General features: G+C 39.2%; 1 protein-coding gene across 5 annotated transcripts in view; it reads right to left on the reverse strand.

Moving 5' to 3' along the window:
- Positions 1 to 19,021: 19,021 nt before the first annotated feature.
- ESRP2 (epithelial splicing regulatory protein 2) overlaps positions 19,022 to 26,238 on the reverse strand; it is a 47,207-nt gene continuing 39,990 nt past the window's right edge. For 3 of the 5 annotated variants that reach the window (XM_062609151.1, XM_062609153.1, XM_062609148.1), the window contains one exon: positions 19,022 to 20,363. In XM_062609151.1, the coding sequence (XP_062465135.1) occupies positions 20,205 to 20,363 (159 nt within the window). In that variant the 3' untranslated portion in view covers positions 19,022 to 20,204. Of the gene's footprint in view, positions 20,364 to 23,949; positions 24,062 to 26,238 lie in introns of all 5 variants that reach the window. The other 2 variants (XM_062609150.1, XM_062609149.1) reach the window with 1 other exon arrangement.

A 26,238-nucleotide genomic window follows, 5' to 3' on the forward strand; every position in this document is an offset into this window, starting at 1 on the left:
CTTGTTCTACCGTAGGCAATGAGGGAAAATGATTGAGATATTTTACAAATGGTCCCCCCACCTTTTTTATTTATTTGGCCTTTGGCTTTAATTAATTTACAAGAAGAATATTCAGGAACTGGCTACTGCTGTAGTGATTAAATTATTAAGGTATGTGAAAGGCCATTAAGAGTGTCCTCTTAACATAGAAAAACAACATAAAACAGAAAAAGTATTTTAATACATTTAAATTGCTGCATAGTTTTGCATACTGACTTCTCTGGTAATGGAAGTTTATTCTGCCTACTGAAAAGACTAATGTTTATCAGTCACACCTGGCACACAAAAAGCATTGTGGTTTGCCAAGATTTTCTAAGAAACAAATTATTTTATGATAACCTACTGTTACCTTGTTACCTGTAGCATCTGCTACATGCAAAGAGAGCAGAAGGTTAAAAAATGAGCAGACCTTAAGATTAAGGGGCAGCACAAATAGGATGCTTGCTTTGCAAAGGCTTGTACATACCATGAATTTTATTTTAGAAAATATTGTCAAGCTATACAAGTTATCTGAGCTGTGTCTGAAAACGGAGTGATTTTTTATTTGTTTGTTTATTAGTATTAACATTTATTATCTTTAAATATTGTCTGGAAACAGAAAAAAAAACCCAAGCCAACAGTTAATCAACCTCACCCCTTACTTACTGTCACCGTTGTGACACCTGCTGGTAAGAGCTGGAAGAGTGTTTGTAGTCCGTGCTCCCATTGCAAAGGCTCACCCTGCCCCTTCCCCCCCCCCAAGCCATTCTAGGACATTTCTCATTTGAAACCTTTATTCATAAAAATACCCAGTTAAGTGTTGGCACAACTGTTGTATATCACAGACAAGTGCCTACACTTCTAGAAGGAAGACAGAAGAAAACTATGATCATGCTGAAGGCAGCTGAAGAGAAGGCACCTCAAGCTGCCTGTGCATAACAGAGCTTGCCAGCGTGCTAAAATAACTTCGTCCTTCCTGTCCTCTTAAAACACTGCAGAATGAGTTAAACCTTCCATAGAGAAACACTCAGAATATCTCTCAGAAGCCCAGTCACTAATACACGGTGATAATGAGATGCAAGCACTTAAGAGGAGGGTAATAAAACTGGGTGGGAAGATAAGCAATGAACAAAAAAGTCTTAGTCACCATTTGTTTTGTTGAAAAGGCTGTGTTTAGGTGCAAGGTCATTAATTAACCAACCCAGTCCTGTTAAAAGTAATTATTGTGCTCACATTTGTATCTTTCTCAAATGATGATTTGATGCCTGAGGGTCTCAGCCCTTCCAGATTTATTTCGAAAAAGACAATGCTGCCATTCATTTCTCTTACAGAAAGATTCATAATGACAAAGCAAATAAAAAAGGCAAAATTATTGATGATAATCACTGCTGCAGGCAGGAGCTGGCTTATCTGTAGAGATATAAGGGAACAATGAAAATCTAAAGAGTTATGTCTAGAAAGAATCAAAAACTGTACAGCATGGAAAATTCCTGAAGATTAGACAGACTGGTTCTAGGTAAGGCAGCAGAGAGCGTGGCCTAAAGGGCCAGAAAATGGATAGGCAAGGCAGCCTGAAAATAATAAAAAGTAAAGTAGTTCTGATCAGAGAGGTCTGATCACTGCATTAGGAAGTTCAATGCCAAAAGGTAACTCTGATTGACAATTCGTATTACAAATAATTGACAGCAAGTATTTGAACTCCAGATGCTGTTTGTTGGGTGCTTGTGTATTGTTTTTTTTCCCCACCAGTCACAGTAATAAAACTCCAATTTTGTTCCTAGGATCAACGCGCTTCCTTCCTGTCATGTACTCACACTCTTTCCTATCCACCTCTAGTATACGAGGGAAACTACCATTGGCCTGTTTTTTTTCTGTAATTTTTAATCCTGTCAGTTTTCAAAGAAAAGTGATGCACCTAAAGAGGACTCTGACATTCCTAAAAATACTGCTTGGGAAAGCAGTGTTGGACAATCAGTGGTATCACATGGAATAAGAGGGAAAAGGGAGCAACTACTTTTAAAAGTTCTCATGTCTGGGGAAGGAGAAATAACTGATGACTTGGGAAGTACTTCTTTTAACAAAAATCAGAAGACAAGCAGACAGTTGGGCAGGCCAATGTTTCCAGAAAACAGGTAGCTTCAAAAAACAACAAGCACCTCTACACATTAACAACTGTAGCGCCTAGTATCAAAGCCAAACTTCTTAATATGCTTGAGTCCCTAAGCCAAACTTCTTAATATGCTAGATATTCTGTGAGCAGCAACAGTAAAGCTAGCACAGCACTGGCTTTGATACCAACATCAGCTTTGGGGATTTAACCTGGTATCAAGCACTTTTTAGGTCAAGGCATGAAAAGTCAGGGTTGCCTTCCTAAATTTAATGTAGCTTGGTACAAAAGGTGTGATGGATTTGATACAGGGTTAACCAATGTACAGGGGGTTGTCCGGGGGGGGGGGGGGGGGCGGGGTGTACAAGGGGTTAGAGGAATTTGTTTGCTTAAACAAAAGTATTGCCTGTACCTATCATGCCTACTAAGCAGAACAAAGGCACTATCCATTGATAAGGAAAAGCAGACACCTGGTTCTATTGACTAGGAAAAGCAGAGGCCTGATTCTACTGATAAGCAGCTATTGATAAGGAAAAGCAGATGCCTGAAGGGGGAGAAGCAGATGGTTTATGGCTGGGACGCCCGACCAAACCCTAAGGCCATATGTGAAGACTAAAAGGTGAAAAGTTCAAGAAGAGGAAGACTCATTTACTTCATCTTGAAGACCCCTACCTACAGGAGGAAGACTCAGCTACTTCATCTTGAGACCCCTGCCCATGACCAGAGGGGGCACTGCGCAGGCGCAAAGGACCTTCTAACTCATTATAATACGAAGCGGGGATAGGACATGAATATGTATAGGCGTGTTGTGCAACCTTATGAATATATATAACTTTAGAGAATAAATGTAGAGGGAAACAGCACTGAGGTACGCATGACTTTGAGGAATTATCCCCGTGTGTCTCAGCGCTGAATAAAAAGCATACCTACTTTACAACTTTAATGAGTTGTGGAGTCTATCTGTGCATCAGATTCTCGTGCCAAGATGGCAACAACACTGCAAGAAGCAACACAGAATAGCTGTGTCTTCTCCTGGTTCTCTTACACACATGATGAATTTTTCTCCACTGCAATAAAATGATCTGTTTGTAAATATTCCATTAATTCCCCGGTGTATCCAGAAGCCAAGTTGTTCTTACAATGTGCTGGAAAAGGTCAAGGCAAGCTTTCAGAAGTCAGTATGTCACTGTTCTCAAGTAGGAAATTCTGTGAGTGTGATGTAAGAACAGATTTTTCCAGTCTTCTGTCATTTGAACAAATGCCTTGAAAGGCTGCACAACCTTATCCAACACACTAGTTTTCTATGATTTAACGAGTTATGATTTAGTTTTAAGGTCTGGCATTGTAAGAAATGCATCATAATTAAGGTGCAAGCATTTACAAATCAGAAAGTTTCAGTTCACAGCAGACATGCAGATTGCCAGTGTAGCTGCCGTTAGTTCAACATGTGCACTGCATGCATTTCATGCAGTGTCTCTCTGTCCACTGGTCACTCATAAGATATTGATCTTGGCAACTGCTGTTGTAACTTACAACAGTTCATATTCAGGTCTGTGCTGTGTGATCATTTCAAGTTCTTGTAGTAGTTGTTTCTGTCTCTACTGCACTAATTGGCATGCTTACTGTTTTGCTGACACACACATCTGTGCAATTCCATGTTCCCATCACTTCTTCCCTTACCAGAAATGAAAATTTGCCTATAAAATCTTGAACAGAAAGCAAATATGAGAGGTCAAGGAAAACTTTATTCAAGTAACAGCAAATACCACCCTGTGGCATTTGCCTGGCTGTAGTCACAGTAGCTGGATGAGCAGTACAAGACATCAAGCCAATAGGACAAATAAGGCAATACTGAAACTGAATTAAGTGCTACTATGGGATTATTTTCTTTTAAGGATATGAAAAAAGAAGCTATGCCAAGAATGTCATCATTGCCATCTGACCTCACCACTGACAGAAATTATAATGCAAAAGTTGCACAAACAATGAAAGAAACAAGCAATCCAACACTGGCCAAATACTGGGCTAAATGACATCGTGGTTTGGAGAGACAGGACAGACATACGTTTTGCAGCTGTCAGCAGAGTTTCACTGAGAGTCTTAAATTCCGATTGTCTGAGCCTAAACCCTTTGGAACTAATCCAGCTGCTGAAACCACACTGGAGGCCAATAAGGTTTCCTTAGCTAGAAAGGATACAAAACATACAGAATAAAAAGGAAAAGAGGAAAAAAAAATATTTTGGTTGCTGAGCATGTCTGTCTCCAATTGCAGTCTTCCGTTACTACAAAAGGTTAACCTCAACTCCTATAGCAGAAAGCAGAAGACCTCTCACAAAGTTCTAGCCCTGTAAAATTCTATCAATTGTAACACAGAAAAATACCATTTGGTTAGAAGGACACATCCTAAATACAGTACAATACTGAATGACATTAAATATTTAAGTTGCCCAAAGAAGTGGTAAACACTCCATCCCTGGCAGTGTTCAAGGCCAGGTTGGACAGAGCCTTGGGCGACATGGTCTACTGTGAGGCATGCCTGCCCATGGCAGGGAGTTGGGACTAGATCATCTTAAGGTCCTTTACAACCTTAACCATTCTATGATTCTATGATTCCTTCATAAAAAAAGTAGCAAAAATGAAAATAGCAATTAAATTCTACCTTTCCACTCAGATTCTAAGCTTTTAAGCTACACTGTTTCTTTCATCCAAGATACATTGGGTAGCTTAACCATCAAAGAAGGCCACTTGGCAGACTGTAGAGATCTGCTGTGGATGGACCCAAGCAAGCAGAATTAGAACTGGATACCAAGTGATATCAAAAATTGCTCAGTGGTGATGTTAAAAATAATAAATGGCATTATTGGGATGTGTGGAGCTTTCTTGTTCAGCTGTTCTGGAAGCATTCCTAAAGCTCTCCATAAAAAGTCAAGCAAGCACCTTCAAGTCTTCATTTGGTATTGCTGGAACTCTACTGAACCAGATAGATGCAATCAAGTTTTCTACTCTCAACGGCAAGCTGACTTTTGTAGGATTACTTTTGGGGTATTTTTAGAAGGCAAATTACAGTTTAGGAGTGGGGGCAGGATTGCTACATCATTTAGTCAACACAGAGATCCCATGTTTATGCCTGCTGTTCTAGTTCCCCCTAAGAAGAGCCAGAGGTAAGAAAAAGGTTCACAGTTAGACACAACCCACCTTTTCACATCAGGACTCTCAAGTCTCTTCTGTGTAGTAAATGAGATGCAAGAGCTCACAAAACAGATACCTGAATTCAGATTATACTTCATGAGCTTCCCAAAGGCATACACATTGGGCATAAAGTGAGAAAGCACTCCAGCTTTAGCTTTCTATTTGCAACTAAGAGCAACCACAGGTAGTTTGAGTTATTTCTCCCCATTTGTGTATTTTGGGCCATTTTGTTCTCAGCATGAATCCCACAAAATAAACCTAAGTAGGAAGAGGTGAAATCTCACATGCAGAAAGGTCACTGAGGAAAACAGAATTGGCTCACCTGCACTGAAACAAAGTTAATCAGGAGGTTCACACTTCTAGAGTGTCCCTTTGTACCAAGCTCCAGTGAAGCCACTGCTGCTTCTACTTTTAATTAACTAAGGGCCGGACTATCCTACACCTTTTCCTGACCATAAGCTAAGACAGAAAATAGCCTTTCCCAGAAAAGACTAATGGCATGGCAGCTAACCAGGATATAATGTCTCCAAGTCCCAGTTTCTGGTACCACTACTACTGAGGCAGTCATGTATACCTAATCACAGGGCTGAGGAGAACAAAGCACAAGAACATGCTAGGAAACCTACAAAGAGGAACGGTTAAAGTGTGCTACCCCAGAGCAGTGAGCAGCATCCGGGCTCTAGAAAAAGCCATTCATAACTACAGCATGTGGCCTTCAGTGTACAGACTGATACGGAATACAGGGCCCCAGTGAAACTGTGTTCTGCTGCAAGGGTCAGTATCCATAAAATGGAGGGGAGAAACCCCACTGAGCAAAACCTAAGCAGTAAGTAAGAGAACTAATGCTTTATATGTGGAAACATTTACATACATATGGAAGGGAAATAGCCTTTATTCTAAAAGAGTGGCCCAACGTGTCAAGAAAAATAGGGAGGCAATAGGAAAGATTAAACTGGTATAAATCCTCTAGAAGACTTAAAAGGAAAAAAGGGAATAATGGCTGTAAAAGGTAAAGATGCTCCACTAAAAAGGTGGAAGACACAAAGGCTAAACCCTTAATAAGCTCTTATCAGAAGGGGAAAGAGCAAAGCTGTTTACTGCCCAAAAGGAGAGTGCTCTCACATTGTATAAATGCAACTAGACTAAGCATGGGAAGCATGGAGTTGGTTCTTTTTTTATTTCTATGTCTTTTATTGAAAGAAAAAAAAATGAAAAAGACAAAAAAAAAAAAGACCACAAACATCAACATAGACTGTAGACTTGTTTGGGTTGGAAGGGACCATAAAGCTCGTCTAGTTCCAGCCCTCCTGCCATGGGCAGTGACACCTTCCACTAGATTAGTTTTCTCAAAGCCCCATCCAAATTCAACACGCATGTCTCAGGGAAAAGCTGAAAGCACACATGTCGGAGAGGAAAAACAACATTTAATAACTGTTTGCCATACTGGAGGATCTGCTAGGCAATTGGTTACCAATAACCAATCGGTTGAACTTGAACCCCAAGGCTTTCAGGGAGCAGAACATCACAGCACTGATTAAGCTTTGGTAAAACGGACAAAGATGTCAGGATTTACTAATTTTTCAGTATCACTGTATCACAGAATTTGTGCTATAATTTTGGGTTTAATCCACTTTCCATTATGAGATATCTCAAATAAATGCAAAACATTCCTGAAGTCACCAGCAAGACAACCTCCACTCAGCTGGAATGCAGCAAGTGTTTAATATTAATTACAGGAAGTCAAGAAAGAAGTATAACAGGTGATAGCTGAAATACAACTGAGTTTGAAGTAGGTATTACATAATTGTCCAAGTTTGTGCAGGTCACTAAAGTAAATGTTTTCTTAAGCAATCTTCATTTGAATTCCGTCAGGTTATTTTCTACCATGTCCAACAGAGATAACATAAAACCTCTGTTAAGTACTGCAATCGCCAGTTCCCAGAATTCAAAATACATTTTTTGTTGACATTTCAGGTCACATATATAAAGCATTTTAGAGTCTTACTTTAGAGTCTTGCATTTTTTAATCTCAGTATTTGTCAACATACCACATATTGATCATGAGTTGTTTCATCACCGATCCTTCCTGTAGCTCAAACTTCCAACCATTTATAGCTTTATCAATTATTTCCCTCCCTACCCGCTCAGTGAGAGTCACCATTTAAAGTCATTCCCAAACCAGAGGAAATTTTAAGCGCTACTGGAAGTATAGCTGTTTTTTCCCCCTCCATGCAACAGTGTGAACCCATATCAGATTCATCTTTGGAGGAGAAGAGGACCACCAGTGACCCTCTTGGGTTAGGAAACCAAATTCATAAGCCAGGATTAGAGAAATTCAAGTGATGGGCTTACAATACGTCCCCAGTTCTCACATGAAGGAAGCAAGCTGCTAAGCAGCAAACACCTGGGGAGAGGGGCATGATACAACTACTCAAGTGCTTATATTACCTGCAACATGTATCTGCAATGGCAATAATGCCTCCTGTCAGCTTTTATATTACAGAGTGTTACCTCACTCCATTTGGTTGCTATTATCTTGTGTTTACAGTCCTTTCCAGCTCCAAAATTCTGCTTTTGCTCAAAGAAACCCAGGTTCATAATGCCTTATTTATGCCCCAACATCAAATTCACTTAAGTGACAGATGGTGGCTGATGAACCCTAGAAATTTTTAACATGCAATTATCTTCTCAGAGTTTCATTAATTTAAAAGTAATCAATAATTTATATATAAACAATTAATTCAATGTCCCTCTCTTGTTCCTACAACAGTACAGAACCATCCAAACCACAAGAAACAATTGCTTCAAACACCAGCCATGCTAAACAATTGCAAACAAGTCTTCAGTCTCCTTGCCACAAAAGGTACTCCCTGAAAGACAGCGTTACACATCTGGTGGTTTCTACAAAACAAATGCATGACTAAAGGACAGGAACATGAATGTGCATTTGTGAAAGACACCATTAAATCTTACAGAACAGATTCCTGGTATTCCCAAATGCACCACAGTGCATGTCTCAAAAAAAAAAAAATTGAGAAACAATAACAAAACCAAAACTCTACAGCCTTATTTACCTAAAACGTAGTGGAGAATTTTGCATGGAGGAATCTTCCTTTGTAAGACAGAAGATACTTGGCAAAAAAGGCTGGATTCAGAGGCACAGCCAGGTAGGACTGATGATTCAGTGACGGCTTTCAGGAAGAAAAGCCATTCTGAAAAGAGAAAAACCCTTCAGGAAAAGCATTTTCTGCTATAGCAAGGTTAAGAGGAAATCTTTGCTGTTTCCTGACTTTTGGAAACTTTCAAGTTATTTTCACTGAAAAGTCTGCATAATTAAGGGTGGCCTTGGTTAGCCTTTCAGCAACTACTGTAGCCACTCAACTGGCTTCATGCAGCTGGAGCAATGTTTACAACAGTGGAGGAGCTGAGCTCTTCTCAGTACATGGTGGGTGGGCTGGGAGCAGTAGGCACAGAGTGTCCTCACACTGTACAGCGCAAACTGTTCACCAGCACCAGGACTCCTCTCTGTTCCCACCCCTCACTTAAAGCCAAACCATGCACCTCAGTTTGTCAGGCACCTCTTGATGCTTCCTATAAATATCTTCCCATCAGCATGTCCTCCCAGAAATGTCCATTAAGCTATTCTTACAGCAGTGCAGAAAGGATTATTTATAAAGCTCCACATTAGCAATCTTTTATAAGATGCTGCAGCAAAATAAATGCAAAGGCACTTGTTGAAAGGGAGGAATGCTTTCTCATCATGAAGCATCATCAAGAGGGCATTATCTTCAATATTTTAATACATTCAAGTCAAAAGGTTATGTGTGGTTGGGCTATTGGTCTGAAATGGACTGCAGTTACTGTATTCACCTAAAAAACTTTTTTTTTTTAATATTTCTTGAGCTTCTAAAGGGAAGTCTGAACAATGGGGGTTATATTTAAAAAAAAGAAAAAAATCTTAGTAAAAAAGTTACAAATTTATTCACTGCTGTGATACTATGTGGAAAAGAGAGGTGTAATTTTAAACTAATTAAAAATTATGCTTAAAATGTACCCAAACGTAATCAAAAGTAGATGAGCATATTTCAGAAAGTCAATTTAGGGCATATCAGAGGAGACCTGGGCAATGATGGCTGCTGCTTTGGGCAGATGGCTCTCCCAGACTTTTTCTGCAACCCATTCAGAGAAAGATCCAAAGAAATCACACAACAGGTATCTTGATGCAAAAAGCTTGGTGCACAGGGGTTATAAAGTGGGTATTGTCCTGGTTTAAGCCCAGGCCATCAATCAGAACCACACAGTCTGGCCAGACCACTGCTGGCCCTTTCTTCCCCCTGCTCCAGGAAGTATGGGAAGGAGAATTGAAATAATGTAACTCCCACAGGTTAAGATAAGAACAGTTTAGTAACTAAGGTATACCAGAAACCACTGCTGCTACCACCAAAATAATAAAGATAAAGGAAATAACAAGGGAAGAGAATACAATTGCTCACCACCCGCTGACCAATGCTACCCAGCTCGACCCCTGCAGTCAACTAGCCCTTCTGGGTAACTGCCCCAGTTTACATCCTGGGCATGATGTGCTGTGGTATGGAATACCTCTTTGGCTAGTTTGGGTCAGGTGTCCTGTCTCTGCTTCCTCCCGGCTTCCCCTCCTCCCTGGCAGAGCATGAGACTCAGGAAGTCCTTGGTCAGACTAAACATTACTGAGCACCAACTAAAAACATTGGTGTTATCAGTGCTGTTCCCAGGCCGAAAGTCAAAAACAGAGCACTACACCAGCTACTAAGAAGGAGAAAAAATGACTGCTACTGCTGAACTCAGGACAGGTATGTTCTGAAGAGGGAATATACAAAGAAGAGGCCAGAGAAAAGCAAGACTCTTGCATTCAAAACAGTCTAGGCTGTGCCACAAGGCATTCTGGAAGAACAATTTGAGAAGCTACTCGTGAGCATCAAAAGGTAGGAGAAAAGCTTTCCTTGCACAATAATTTTATTATGTCATTTGGGGTATAAATTGCCACTTCCATTTCCATACTAAACAAACTATGCTTTACTCCTCTTAGCACAGCAAAGCCACCATGGTAACAGGGAATAATTTGGATTATTCCCCATAGTATTCATGGTCACCTATTTTTCAAACCTTGCCACTAGTGAAAAAGTTGCAAGGTTGAGATTCAGATCCTAGAATTTATTTGTCATTCATAAAAAATATCTTGTGACTGTATCAAATCTGGGTGCTTGAAAGGCATGAAACTTTACTATACAATTCCTAAAGCACATCAGCAGAACCTATTTAAGAGAGAAGGGAGAGTAACTGGTGTTCACTTCAACATTATATCTGTCAGTGAAGCAGACTGTCATGTCAGTTACCATTCTGCGTAGTACCATTAGTAGCCATGCTATCTAAAGAATATGGATCTGCAAAGCACTGTGTGTTACTTGCATTAAGAAAGGTACTGAAAAAACTTAGATATCAGTGTTCCACTGTTGATCTGGGGGACTAAGAATGGAGTGTTTTCAATAATGAGATACAAAAAACACCCTATGGTTTATGTGGGTAAAAAAAAAAAAATTAATTATAAGCCACAGAATCTTATTTTTCCTGGGTACACTGAACAATGGAGAAAAACATTCAGTTTGTGGGGGGAGGGCAGTGGTTTTGAGCATTCAGGAAAAAATGCAAGTCCTCTTGCACAAAGAGTTTGCAGAGTTCGATTTTTAGTGGTACAGTCTGTTAAACACAGATTTCTCCTGTATGCCTCACAAATGCTATATCTATACCTGATATGAAAAGGAATATTACTGAAATCAGTAACACATAGGAATGAGAAGAATTTAAGAGATGTGCCGTGCTTGCTAAACAGAATTCAAAAGTCAGTCTAATTCAGCAATAGCTTTTCTGAAGAATTTCTGACTTGAAATGACAGAATTACAAATTCAAAGGTTTTAAGATCTAAGGGTGCTACTTCATTACCAGCTCCATAATTATGCCTCAAAGTTAAATGCTGTCTGCAGTGGCATGAATAAAAATGCCATGTTCCCTCTGCCTAAATAAGCTTTGTTTTATAAGGATGAAAACTGAGGTAATGGCATTAGAGCAGCTCTTCCTTGTCCCTTCTGATTTCAAATCCAATTTCCTATTCTATAAGTAAAGGCTAAACCTTCATTTATGCTCAATGACAGACATGCAACAAGCACTACAACTGTATTCAGCAACCTTTCCCCAACTTTGGTTCATCATAATGTCTTAAAAAAAAAAAAATCTAGAGTCCATCATTTTATCATCAGCTGTGACTCATGAGACTGGCAACAGGAACAGAACAACCTCTGTCCTTCATCCCTCCTTGTCCAGCTTTTTGACATAACTATAGTCAGTGCTGCTGAGGCTGCTTTGATGGCAGTTCTAAAGCTACCCAGCTCAAAGCTGGTTTAGTTAAATCTGCAACATGCTTTGACTGATCTTCCTCCTCACTTTCACTGCTCTATTTCTGGCTTGTCCGGAATTACCCCAATAACAGTCTGCCAGTAGTAATGTCCTTTTCATCCAGCTCATCCCATCCTATACACAGGATTGGCTAATACCACAGACTGCCTCCTTAGCATATTTCCAGCCTGCTTTTCCTGTTTGCAACAAGCCAGAAAATCATACCACCTACTAAATCCTTAGAAGAGCAATGTTAATCCTTATGCCACTAGCCAGAACAGTCTAGTCATTATCAAGTATCCTTTGAAAGCCAAAATACCCAAAATTGAACTTGCCCTGTAGCTGGAAGGTCATCAGGCCTTCTTTAGTTGTGAGTTACTACACCACAACACCACTGTGCTATTTCTTCAGAGTGGTTATATTTCAAAAAGTACTGGATGATCTCCTGGTGCCAGTGAACAGAATAGGAAAAAACTCAAACTAACAAACATTCAATATTGCCTTCAGTACATTCACAATTCCCCCTGCTGTAGCACACTGACTGTGATGCCACTATCAGTGTCTGGGTTCATGGCGTTATAATTTAATTTCTTTCCCAAACCAGTTCCAAAACTCTCCACAACCTGAAAGTTCAGAATCCTTCATTTTCTGGGCCTTACTTCTTACAAAGGAAGATCAGGTTACTGTAATAAAACCATTGATATGCTATTGCCCCTCAGTCACCAATATCTTCTAACTGAGTGAAAAAATTGAATTTTGAGACAAGAAGTCACATTTCCCTGAAAACATGGAAACTGGCATCCTTGTAAGCCTTTTCCTCCTCATAAGCAAGAGAAATGGTCTATTATTCACATGAGCAATTATAGACATAATTCAAACTTCTTACCTCTTGTTTAGGATGTACCTACTTATGGCCTGCAGACCATCACCTAACCTTTGGTCCAGATCCCATCAGAAATGTCATATACTTGACTTCTGATAAGCCATTTTAGAAGGACTTAAGAGGTAGATAGCACATACGAAGCATACAGCATTGTAAGCAGTCTCACAAGTTCTATTCATCAGGCATAGATTACTTCAGTGTCAGTAAGAATTAAGCAAAATTGATTACATTTTTGAGTTTCTGCATTGCTTTTCAAAAGAAGTTGTCCTGACCTTCTCAAGGGCATTTTAAATTGATCTCGTTACTGCCATTAATATTCCATGTAGTTTGTGTGGATTTTCATAGTAAAATTCCTGATTGCACAAGGACTGCATTGCATCAAACAAAAGAAAGACACACCTAATCCAAGGGGAACTAGACCCGTATTTTCAGAGCATGCTTAAATAAGAATTTATGGGATTAAGTTGTAGCAACAAATGTTACACTCAAGATGAGACTCAGACTGCCTTTTCCCCATTTAACCTCTCATGCCTTTGCATGCTTTTAAAAATTTCTCTTCTCAAAGCTCCCAGAGTGAAATTTTATAAGCTTCTTGCATATGAGTATACTTTTTAAAAGCTAGATTCCCATGAATTTTAAAGTATTCTAAGTGATTTTAAAAGGACTTACATGCACATAGCAGTTGCACATTAACTTTTTGCCAACTTCAGCAAGCAGAAAATTAATTGCTGATAACATATTAAAAACAAAGAGCAGCAACAAAACAGTTTACAAAAGTTACAACACTGTCACAGCCAAGCCAGAAGTAGAGACCACTACATGAATTTGATATAAACCAGAACAACTGCACATTCATCAGGTCTATTCTAAAAGCTTCACTCCCAAAATAAAACCAGCGCAACATGCTGAGCAGTAAGTAAAAATGTGAACTACAAGGGAGGAATGTTCTTAAAGGTCTACAAGCAATAAAGGCCCCCTTGAATGTCCCCATGCTTCTGGCCGAGGTGGGCTGCATTCTCATAAGTCTATTCTATTGCTACTAGTCCAACCTTGCTAACTTGTCTCTAACCTGTCCTGTTTCCCACCATTCCATTATACTTGCTGCTACCTCAACATTCTTAGTGCAGGGTCAGAAGTCTGAGTAAATAGATACCCATTATACCTACAGGAATAAGGAGAATGAAAAAAAAAGAGACAGAAAACCCCATAGCATTTTGAAACTAGAAATTTTAATGTCAGAAATTAGGGGTTTATATATGCTTTCACTTTAAAATATACTTCAAAACTGAGCTTACTGTATTTTTTTTTAATGAAACACAAGCTTCTGTCACAAACTCCTCACTTCAAGAGGTAATAATTTTTTCTTATAGTTCTATTGTTATGTTCATGTTTTAAATGAGTTACAAATACCTCACTCATTCTTGAACTGTGTGGGAAACCTCACGACACCCAGTACACGGAATGCTTCGAAGCAACAAAAATCTACAAAGACAACTCACGTGTTCGAGGGCTAAGGGTTGTGGGAGACAGTGTGTGTTTGTTTAATTTTTTAAATAGCAGAACTATTGACATACAACTCCCCATCCCCCTAGTCATTCCTAATTTAATGGAATTTGCTCAAACAAGACAATCCCAAAATGTAGCAAGTGCTAGAGCAACACAAGAAGATCTAATACTAAGCATTGAAAACCCCTCCCCATTTTTATGAAATTTTTTCCTGTACACACTCTAGCTTGAGTGATTAATGTGCCATAAGATCCTTTACAAAGAGAATTTCTGAAGACTGTTGGGTCATGGTGCTCAGCATAACCAAAGGACAAGGGGAAATTAACACACACAGGATGATTCAGAACATCAGATGGAGGGGGAAAGTAAATGTCTAGTTCTTCTCATGCTGAGCTTCACCCCTCCAAGGTGTATACTCAGTCTGCTCTGCAAAGACAGCTTCAGGAGAAGGGCAAGTGCTGGTGTCCCTGTATGTCTGGCCACCCTGCCATGATATCCAGCTGCTGTGGATCTGGAGTGGGCTGGAAACAGGTTTCAAAACAACAAGAACTCTGCCAACTGTAGTTTACAACCCCCCACAATGAAGAGCTGAACAAGTTACCACCTCTTTGAGAGAAAGCCTGCCAATATTGAAGCCATTATACTGCACAAGGAAACCAAGAACCAACCACCAGGCCAAGAGCAAGTAAATCAATCAGCAAAGCATGAACACCACTCTCAGATCTAGCCACCAGCTGGGAGCAGAGAGCCATCACAATCAAACATATGTCCAGCTCAGACAGGGTTTTGCTACCAAATTTTAATCAGTTGTAAACCCCTAACTTTATGCTATTGGTATAGATTTTTTTTTTTCTTAAAGCCAGAAGACAAAAGAGTCATTCTGCTTTCATTTCTTGGTTCCTTAGTCTCTTGTGTTCTAACATAGTGTGTTCACACCTGGATCACACTTAAGAATGCTTGGTTTCTCCAACAATTTCTACTGGATTTGTAAGATAATTCAATATTTTCTTTTTGTACAACAGTTTTTAAAAGTTTATTTTTCCAACTGCAGTCAGATACTACTGTAATTTTCACAATTTGAAATACATTTGTACATTTCAAAGCAACCCTATCAAATATCAATGAACCCCATTCTCTGGAGAGAACATTTAAAATAGAAAAATAAGAACAAAATTTAAAAAAAAGAAAATCAGCTGTTTTACGGGAAATACAATGACCTCCAATTTTAAGACTAACAGACACAAGATTACTTGCAGACATTTATTTGTATGCATGCAGAAGCTTTTACTGCAATGCTAACGACGAAGTTCTCAGGCCCCCCTAAGCATTTCTAGCTCAAGCACGTACTTGGAAACCGTTATCGGAAGGAGACATCTACTGGTAGCAAAGATTAGTGTAGGCGGTAAATACCAAAAAACTCCACTGATGTTCCTGGCAAATCTAAAACCTCCTACTCCTGCCACTAAATAAAGATTACTCAAAAAAAAAAAAAACACTGCAAAAGGTAGTCTATCAAAGCTAACAGCTAACACCAAATAGACAAAATTATAACAGTACTTTAGTAATATTTACAGAAAGAAAGGCATTTTATCTAAACTATACTTCTAATTATCAGCAAGCACACAGAAAGCACCATCAAATAGCTAATTGGGTTTTTTAAAAATCACCAAGTATATAAAGTAAAATAAGACCTGGCAACGGGCAAGTCTAGATTAACATCTCATCTTTATTTGTATGTATGCATTTCCAACTGCTTATCCAGCTAAATAATACAGTGGCCCTCACCTGACTGTATTAAAAGAAAAAAAGGAAAACAAAATAAGTCAGGCCTCTGGTTTATTTTGGGTTTGCTTTAAAAAAAAAACAACCAACAAAACGCCCACATATAACAAGGCAAAATTTAAAGCTGACTACAGGCATATCTTCGCACATAGCAGGAGAGTTTTCTGCTTTAAATTATTTCAGGTTATCTTTAGATGCAATCACCTTTTAGAAGATACTTTAAGTGGTAGACTGAAAACTCATTACCAGGGATGTTGTCAAACACAGGTCAATACAGAACAGGATTCAACTGGCTCAGCAGCAAGCCTTTTGCTTAATTCTAACTGACTGAAATGAAACAAATACTATTTGAAAAATTAAGGTTTTCAAAGAATTTTATTTAAAAATTAGCGTTTTTTTTTTTCTTAGTAAATCAGGAACTGAGTTTCACTATTAAAAGTTTGTTGCAAATATCTTATTTCACATAAAATAAGTAAAACTTGTAAGCCTGCCTAATGGGAGTCTGCTCTCTGCAGGTGAATAAATTCCAGCACAAAACACCTGATTTGAAAGCACATCTGCAGCTATTAAAATAGCAAATGGCCATCTCAAACTCTCCAGTCTCACATCATCCCAAATAAAAGTAATAAAAATAAACTATCTTCTCTCCAAACTGGGGAGGAGCACAGTATGGAATAGACCAACACACAAAAAGTTTCTAGGCAAAACTATCAGTATCAGGAGAATGGGAGCAGAAATGCATGAGTAAATGTGTCACCTCTAAACTAGTGTTATCAGAAGCTTGAAACCAGGAGACAAAGTACAAACAATGTTAATTCTGCTCTTCAATTACTTACCAGAAGTATTACAATAGAAGTGCAGGTAAGGCATTTTGTAAGCACAGAATAAGCTTCTTTTGGAGAAACAAGTTTTGTGGCTGATGACAGAGCATAAGGACCTTTTCTTTAACAACAGTAACAGTCAAATCACAATTATTTTCCAAACTCCACTTTTTCTTTGATGAAACAATTAAAACTTAACACTTTCTGTAATTCTTTTTCTTATTCCATCAAATCACACACATGTAAAGACAGCAATACCTCTGATAAAGCTTCTGCAACAGAAAGAAGAAACTTCTTCTCAGTGAGGGTGACAGAACACTGGAACAGGCTGCCCAGGGAGGTTGTGGAGTCTCCTTCCCTGGAGACATTCAAAGCCCGCCTGGACACATTCCTGTGTAACATTATCTAGGTGTTCCTGCTCCGGCAGGGGGATTGGACTACATGATCTTTTGAGGTCCCTTCCAATCTCTAGCATACTGTGATACTGTAACACAGCGCAGTCTAAAAAAACAATCACAAGGTGTAAATGTATACAAAGAGAAGAAAAAATATTTAGGCCTTACCTCAAGCCCCCAGCCTTCTCCAGTGACATAAGCCATCCTTCCAAGTTGCATGATGTGTTTATGTTCCATTTGTAAAGGAGCACTCTTGGATTTGAAAATGATCTCACAGCTATAAAGCCACTACTGCCAAATTGCAGGTAAGCAGCTCCAACCTGACACTACTTCTAGAAGTGCAGCAGAGGTATAAACGTAAGCACACCTTAATTTCCAGAAGTTACGTGCTATGCCTGAAGTTTCCGACACTGAAAATATCCTCAACATGACCACTTCTCTTAAGGGTGGGCTTAATTGCCTGGTGTTGGCTCCTTAACCTGGTGCAAGAAAACTTTAAATGCCGACTGCTCATGCAGCCTAGCTGTGCAAATAGATGGGGAAAACACAGATGTCTAAACCAACAGAGGGAAGATTTAGGTTAGACATTAGGAAGTTCTTCCCTGTGAGAGTGCTGAGGCCCTGGCACAGGTTGCCCAGAGAAGCTATGGCTGCCCCATCCCCGGCAGTGTTCAGGGCCAGTTTAGTGCTGGGAGCAACCTGGCCTAGTGGAAGGCGTCCCTGCCTGTGGCAGGGAGCTGGAACTGGATGAGCTTTAAGGTTGTTTCATACCTAAACCATTCTATGACTCTATACTAGGTCTTGGGACATGGTGGAAGGAGCCCCTGACATGATGGGCAGGATGGCTCAGCCATCTGCTCACTCTGGCACGGGCTGTTTTTCATCAGGGAAAAGGGCAAAACACCTGGAAGCAGTCACAGCCTCCTTTGCCTTGGCCCTGTGGTGCCCTGAGGGGACAGAGCAGCACGAGCTACGGGCACATCCCATGAGGAGAGCAAGGAGGGGCAGACACCTTTATTTATATATTTAAATATTGGAACAGTGTGCATTGCTTAGTCTTCTACTACCATTTTCTTTCACGTTTCTTTTAGGCAAGGCCGCAGAGTTTTCAATATAGGCAGGAAAGCTCAGAGTGAACATGTCTCCAGATCTGGCCTGTGATTAGACATCCCCCTTCACCCTCCCAGAGTCTCTGATCTAACCAAACTGCTACCACCTCCCTTGCCATTGATTTTACAGATAACTGGTAAGATATGCACGCTACTCCAGTCCAACATGTGAGGTTTTGTACCAAACACACAGACTGAAACAACCATGTTCAATTTCCATAACTGGCTTCCACCATCTCACGCTAAACAGGGATTTAAATTGCAGTTGATGCCAGCCAGCCCTCTTTCTTACTGGACAGCTAGATACAGAGTGCACACGGTGGAGTGGGTTATACATTACAGATCGTGTTAGCATGGGACTGCACTTAAAAACTAACCCATGACCACTGTGTGCATGAAGGTGCTCAAAGAGCATGGGGAATGCGTACATGTGAACATGGCTGGTGTGTTACTGGAGGTGCTCCATTCCAGCCCTAGTTCAGCTCACCCAACCTGCCAAGGGAGGAGCGGAGCACGTATAAACAATGCAAGAGCTGTAAAAAGACTAAGTGCTTTTAGTAGATCAGTTGTTACATCACATTGCCTAAAAAGTGCTCCCCTACAAGAGAAATATGTATCATGCCTTTTTCTGGCTTACCAGCATGTGTAAAAAAAAAAAAAAAAATCATAACCCACTCTCATAATGTACATATGCTTACCACAATCTAGGAGAAAAATTAGTAAAAGTTTATTTATCAGACAATGATACTGCATTAAAATATATTAAAGCAAAACATAAGCCAGTATACATCATAAGAATCTCTTTTATTTGTTGTAATATAAAGAAGCATACATCATTCCATTAAGTGCAACTCGTACACTAACAGAAAGATCAATTCAGACATCCATGAACATGTCACAACACGTTTCATTACATTTTGCTTTTTGCTGGTATTGCACTTGGAATGGTTTTTGAAGTAAGGCACAGTAAAACTGAAGTCATTTAGTGCTTCTACAGCAGATGTCTTTTTTTAAACACATGCTACATGACAAAAAAGTACTTCTATCTAATGTACGTACACACACAGAGAGAAAGAAGGAAGCATGCACTACAGGATGTAGATTTCAACACGTCTTGTTGTTTCATAATATACAAATAAAGTAGGCAAAGATGTAAACAAATTGCATGCACATAAACTACAGCAAAATATTTAATACAGTATCTGAAAGCTGTTATGCTTAAATAAAAAATATAACTTATTAGTACTCAGGTTTATGTGCCATTTTTGTCCTGCAGAAATAAAAATTCTGGGGCTGGGGCAGGGATTTGTGGGTGAGCAGGAAGGACTTTCCTGCTTTTAGTGAGTTTATTTTCTTGCTTAACACATTGGCAGCAGTACATTGGCAAGACAAATATGGCTTTTGCAAAACAATATCTAATTGAAACATAAGAAAGCACAATTGCATTTGGGGTCCAGCATCCTGGTATTTTTCAGTCAATAACAAATCAGTATGATCTAGGCTTCAAACTGGGAAAGCTGTGCACTCCAAAAAAACTTTCTAGAGACATTTAAACTCTACAAAACCCAGACACTTTATCAAGTTTAAGCTCAAAAACTACACACAGAAGTATCTGAACGACTCAAGCTTCGCTTTCCACTTCAAATGTTACCAAACAGGTTTCTCTCACAGCTACAGTAGCTGAAGTGCTATTAGATTGTCTTCAGAATTAACTAGATGCCAAGAATGGGTTTACTTATTTTCACATAAGCACATAAGAATTTAAGTAAATTAACTGCATGATTTTTTGTTTCACTTTTATCTTTGGCATAGGATAAGCCATTTTTCAAATTAAACACAGGACAAACCCCACTCTGTTATGCTGAAAAGGCATATTTGGTGCTGCCTGGGTGGCTAGGGAAAACTTATTTTGCAAAAGGCACAGTGTTTAGCGTGACATTCTTTTTATATCCCCAAAAAAGTGTTTAATTAGACCAGAAACAGTTCTACATAGTGGCTTCCCAGAAGCTGTCCTTTCTTCTCAGCTACTGCTTTCGTAGCTAGATCCAGGCTTGGAAAATTCACGAGTGCCTCTGCTCTGGGCTGGCCACTAAAGTCGTGAAGCATGAGGATGGAATCTGGGTGGAGCTGCAGTGGTACAAGAACACAAAAGAATAAAACCTATTAAGACCAGAGACCACACCTGGAAATGCAGTTGTTAATGCTGTGCATCTGGTTCACTCCACTGCTGTGTCTATTGCATAAAGATTGCGGATGTGAGAATGGGAAGAAGGGACCAAAGAATTCCACTTTCAGTTTGGCAAACAGCAACAGCTCTTACTCTGCTGCTGTGCTGACCACAATGTTGTAGACTTAATTCCATGCAAAGATTTTGCTAGAAAAATAATTCAGATTAATGGTTGATAAGAAAATAAGGACTTCATGTTAATAAAGAGTAAATGGAGAAAGAAATGAAAAAAGAGGCTTATAAAAAGTGGAAGCAAGGACAGGCGGCCTGGGAAGAGTACAGGGATGTTGTCCGGGAAGCTAGGGACCAGGTTAGGAAAGCTAAGGCCCAGTTAGAATTAAACTTGGCTAGGGATGTTAAGGATAACAGGAAGGGATTCTACAGGTACATAGCAAATAAAAAACAGACTAGGGAAAACACAGGCCCCCTCAGGAAGCTCTTGGGAGAACTGGCTACCCTGGATTTGGAGAAGGCTGAGGTTCTGAATGACTTCTTTGCCTCAGTCTTCACTGGCAAAGGCTCTGACCAAACCACCCAAGTATTGGAATGCAGATGCAGGGACTGTGAGAATGAAGACCTCAGGCCCACTGTAGGAGAGGATCTGGTTCGAGACCATCTTAAAAACCTGAACATGCACAAGTCTATGGGTCCTGATGAGATCCATCCACGGGTCCTGAAAGAGCTGGCAAATGAAGCTGCTAAGCCGCTGGCCATCATATTTGAGAAATCATGGCAGTCAGGTGAAGTTCCCGATGACTGGAAAAAGGGAAATATAACCCCCATTTTCAAGAAGGGGAAAATGGATGACCCGGGGAATTACAGACCAGTCAGTCTCACCTCTGTGCCTGGCAAAACCTTGGAGCAGATTCTCCTGGAAGGCATGCTAAGGCACATGGAAAACAACAAGGTGCTTGGTGACAGCCAGCATGGCTTCACTAAGGGGAAATCCTGCCTGCCCAATTTGGTGGCCTTCTATGATGGGGCTACGGAACTGATGGACAGGGGTAGAGCAGCTGATGTCATCTACCTGGACTTGTGCAAGGGGGTTGGAACTAGATGATCTTAAGGTCCTTTCCAACCCTAACTATTCTATGATTCTATTCTATGATTATGTAACTTAACACAGGTATAGAGTACAAGAGTAATTGTTCCACAAAACAAAGTAAATTTTGGTGCAGACCAACTGAATTAAATAGGTCTTTGCTGTAATTTTAACAAGACTAGGAAAAAAGCAGGATAGCAAGAGATTATTTAGTATTTGGAGTTGATTTACTTTGAAGTGCATTTGCCCTCATGAATTCTTAAAAGACAGTTCCAAAATTTTGAGTTTAAAGAAGACATCCATCTACCCTATGGCACCAGTGTAGGCAGCTATTTCTTATAACATGCTGGAACTCCTTCCAAGTTAAGTTTGGAAACCCTATTTGGATAGAAATAGATCTCTGAAGTTTCAAACCCAAAGGTTGAAGGATCAGAAGTTCAGAATACAAGGTTAGTTTGCTGGAGAAATCAGCACCAAACAAAACACATACTGAAAAAACAAACAGTTTTATGCGTAATAACCCAAACCAAGTTAAGTTCATGTGACATATGTCTTCATGAGTTTATAAAAGGTTAAAAAATTTAAGGGTTAAACTTTTTATAGAATATATGCATGCCAGGTATACTGCAAAGAAATATCAGACTTCTTAGTTATTACCCCCCATAGCACTTTCTGAGCAGCTTTACATCCAAAGATAAGAAAATAAAGCAAGTACATGCCACCCAAACACTTGTCAGGCATTAGAAGTATTCTTAAGATATAAGCAACAGTCCACTTCAGAAACTAAAAGCAGGTATAAGACAGTACAGATTTCCTATAATTTCTTCTCACAGAACCAAAGTTAATCAGGAAATAGCATGCAGAAAGAAATTCAGATGTAAAACACACCATGCCTGAAGCCTAGTTCAGGTTTGGAATTAATCTTGGTTTATTTCAGGATAACACTGTGCTCAGTAAGAAAGTTGCACACAGTTTGGGTTGAGCCATAAATCCGAGCTAAAATATGGTCTGCTTTCAACCAGCTCTTTGCTGTTAATCCATATTGAGTCATTTACCATCAGTCCTGGACATAAGTTAAATATTGCAGTTTAGAGTCAGCTGAAAACAAATATGGAGCACATTTGGACCTGTAGGCACAGAGGAGAGCTTTAAAAAGTAGTTCAAATATGAACATTGGTGTAAAACCAATATCAGGATTTGGAAATTCACATCATAAGAGTTCCATAGAAAGTTAGGAGAGAAGCCTACATGTTCTGCAAGCAACATACTTAAAGTAAAATAAAGCCCTGTGTGATACTACTGAGGACTGCTTAGAATTCAGGATGAACTACTCCATGAATTGTTTTCTAGTCAAAGATTGTTTTCATCTCATGCAGTGTACAACCTGCTATGCTACCGATTTATTTTCCAGTTGCTCTGAGTAAAACAAGAGTGCCAAACAGATTGCCCAAGGTCACATAAACATAGAAAATCTCAGAGTGATAATGGGTGTTCTGTATGTCACCAGTTTATGCAGCCTCAGTATCTTCTCCCTAACACATCTAATAGTACCATGAGAGAACAACTCATTTGAAAAAAGCAGAAGTGATGGTGAGTATATGAAGATAACTCTATCAAGGCCCAATATCTAATTGTCATTTTTTTGTACTCAAAGTTTTGTGTGTTTTTTTTTGTTGTTGTTTTGTCTTGTTCTTGTTGGTATTTGATGTTTGGTTTTTTTCGGGGGGGGGGGGGGAGTTTGGTTTTGGATTTTTTTTTTTTTTCCTTAAAAACATAAGTAGTAACTGGTCAGTACCATTTTGAGTAGAATAGTACTGACACATCATAAACTCCAGATTCTCTTTTGAGAATTTTCATACTATTTTTTTTTTTAATTATGCATTAGTACCAAAAAAGCAGGGAAACTTCCATTAGCAAATTTAGTCAGTTGCATTAGAAAGCCACTACACCAAAGAAGCTTCTCCCAAAAGAAAAGAATGTAACAGTTTACATTGTATCAGAGAGACCAAGAAACAGAGGCTGTATGATACAGGAAAGAAAGTCAGCGGTTTGAGGGCTTTTCACATGCATACTTGTGCGTGCTTTGTAGCCCTATCCAGAAAAAAAAAAAAAGTCAGCATCTGCTACGCTAAAAATATTGTACAGAAAGATTCACATACAGATCAAGGACTAATAAATCCTTCCGTAAATTTAAACACATCATCTACGCAGAACAAGGCGATCACACTACCTCCACCACTACTATCCCATCACCTACAGATCACAATTGGCCTATTTCCTTAGGTTAGTTGATTTTTTTGACAGGACAAAAGCAGAAAGATTAAAGCAAGAATCCCAATGCAAGCTAAGAAGGGGAATAAGTCATAAACAAGAACTTTACCACTAAGCCCTTCTTTCCCTTCCCATTCAACACTGGAGAAGCAGCTTTTGCTGGATGATCTTACCTTCTTCAGAAGTTACAAAGAATTACAAACAGACCCACTCTTTCGGTGCTTGTAACACACTCCTTGCTTGATCGCTCAGCTGAATAAGGCCATTGTAGTCATCAGGTGCATACTACAGTACAAGTGTGACATACGATAATCAGCAAGAGAAGGAATAGCTCTGGTACAGCAAGCCACAGAGATGATCATTTGCAACCATAATTAAGTACATCATCTATAGTAACTGGCAGGAGACAGTGAATTTGACAGATAACTATTTTTTATATGCAAAATAGAAAAAACCTCTGGTTTATGCAAGGTAACAACCTCCTGGAGCTACTGATTGTAGAAACAGATTTAAAGTAAACTCATACAGGGAATATTCTAAACTGCATATTTGAACTGTTCCTTACCAAGCTCAGACCACAAAGTGCTCCTTTTTTCCCTTCTACTTTATGAGACAGAAGCATCAGTACCAAAACTCTTAAGTTTGCATAACCATGCTTTCAGTAACAAGTCTCACTGGGACAGGTGAGCACCTTCCAGCGTGGGAACTGAAGTGGGGCATTATGGATCTCATTCAGATCTTTCATGTAGTCATGGAAATAAACTGCAGCTTTCCTAGGGTAGAGTGATAAACACTCTAGCTGCATGTAATACTGACATTACATAGACTACGCCTGCATACAACACACTTTAAGATAAAATAGCATTTATACTAATATAGGAAAAAGAAGAACTATACAGTGCAACTTCATTGCGATAGATTTGTAGCAGTATATTAAGTTATAGTGACTTCAAAGTACAGTCACACCAGTAAATTAAAAATAAAAACAAAACAAAAATGTGGATCAGATCTAGGAAATATTTGACATCCTAAATCTGAACAGTAATATGTACTGCAGGGCCTGGTACAAATATAAAATCTATTGCCAGAAAAATAGATCTTGGGGAATATGAAACATTGTTTTGCATCTCTCTTGTAATCCTTCCAAATTACATATCCTGGAAAGGGACTGAGCATTCTTGCACACAGTACAAAGACTACTGGGGTGGCTCCTGTAATTCAGAAGACAAATACAAGTTACAGAATATCATTTCAGTGGCAAGAAGTTTCCTGTCTCTCCAAGACTAGCGTTTTAGAGGATTGAAAAATGCACACAGTGTAGACATACCATGCTGTCATTCTTTTCTATTTCTGTAATACAGAGTCTCCTGCCAGTTCAGGGAGAAAAAGGTATTATATTCTGGCATACAAAACACATTGTATCCATCCAAAGTGAAGTTGAAAAGAAAAAATACCAACCATCACAGTATACACCTTCCACAGAGACAATAACCAAGAGCCCAGAGAACATAAAAGAAAAGAACCTCCCAGAATTTTAATACTGAATTCTAGCCACCTTCACATCTAGACCCATGCCATTAAGTAAAAGACAAATACAAGAAGTACCTTCTAGATAGTCTTTGCCAGGGCAACCAGACCGTGCAAATATTAGATTTATCAGTTCCCAGACCTGCCCTTGAAACAAGTCTAAGTTTACTCTTTGGAAGGAATGTCTCAAGATAGTACATACTTTAGATTATCAGTAGATGTATAGTAGGCAAAGATCTATAGTTTCTTGTGAGGGACAGTGTTTAAAAGGTTGTACTTGAAATGAACAAACCATGTAGGAAGGAAGGAAGGAAAGAAGAAAAAAAAAAAATAAATCAAAATACCCAGCAACAGAAGCAACTTCTAATCACAAGAAAGGTAAAAGACTGCAGCTAAATAAAACAGAAATTGTGGAAGAGTAAGTTTTTTGAACATACAGATTTTGAAAAGTAGTACAGCAAACCAAGGTAGAAAATAAGGGGGCAGAATTCTTATTCCCTGTGTATGAAATTGAAACTACCGTAACTTGCCTGAGGAAGTACATAATCATGAATATTTTTGATTCTGTCTGCATTTCAGAAACCAATGAGAACAGAACAAAACATTCAACTGTACAGGATAAAGTGTGCAGCCAAGGGTAAACCTATAAGCTCATTGCTCAAAATAGAAATATGGTTTTGCTCTCTTCACCTCCAATGTAACAGGCCCAGTATAATTAGACGAAAGTTCACTAAGCTAGAATCTTGTAGTTTGTTTCTCATTGAAATAGGACAATACTGAGATAATATAAAACTCCACATTGTATATTGAAATACCTACATTTATCACACAGCTAGTAAAATGTTACCAAATACTCCAATAGTCTCTCTTAAAGTGGAATAAGATTAAAGCAGACCTCAGTGTTAGTGCATCCGCTACCCTCATCTTATCCCACT

This window comes from Pezoporus occidentalis, unplaced genomic scaffold (assembly GCF_034315485.1).
Source record: "Pezoporus occidentalis ecotype Australia unplaced genomic scaffold, CSIRO_AGI_Poc_V1 ctg135, whole genome shotgun sequence".
Taxonomy (NCBI): Eukaryota; Metazoa; Chordata; class Aves; order Psittaciformes; family Psittacidae; genus Pezoporus; species Pezoporus occidentalis.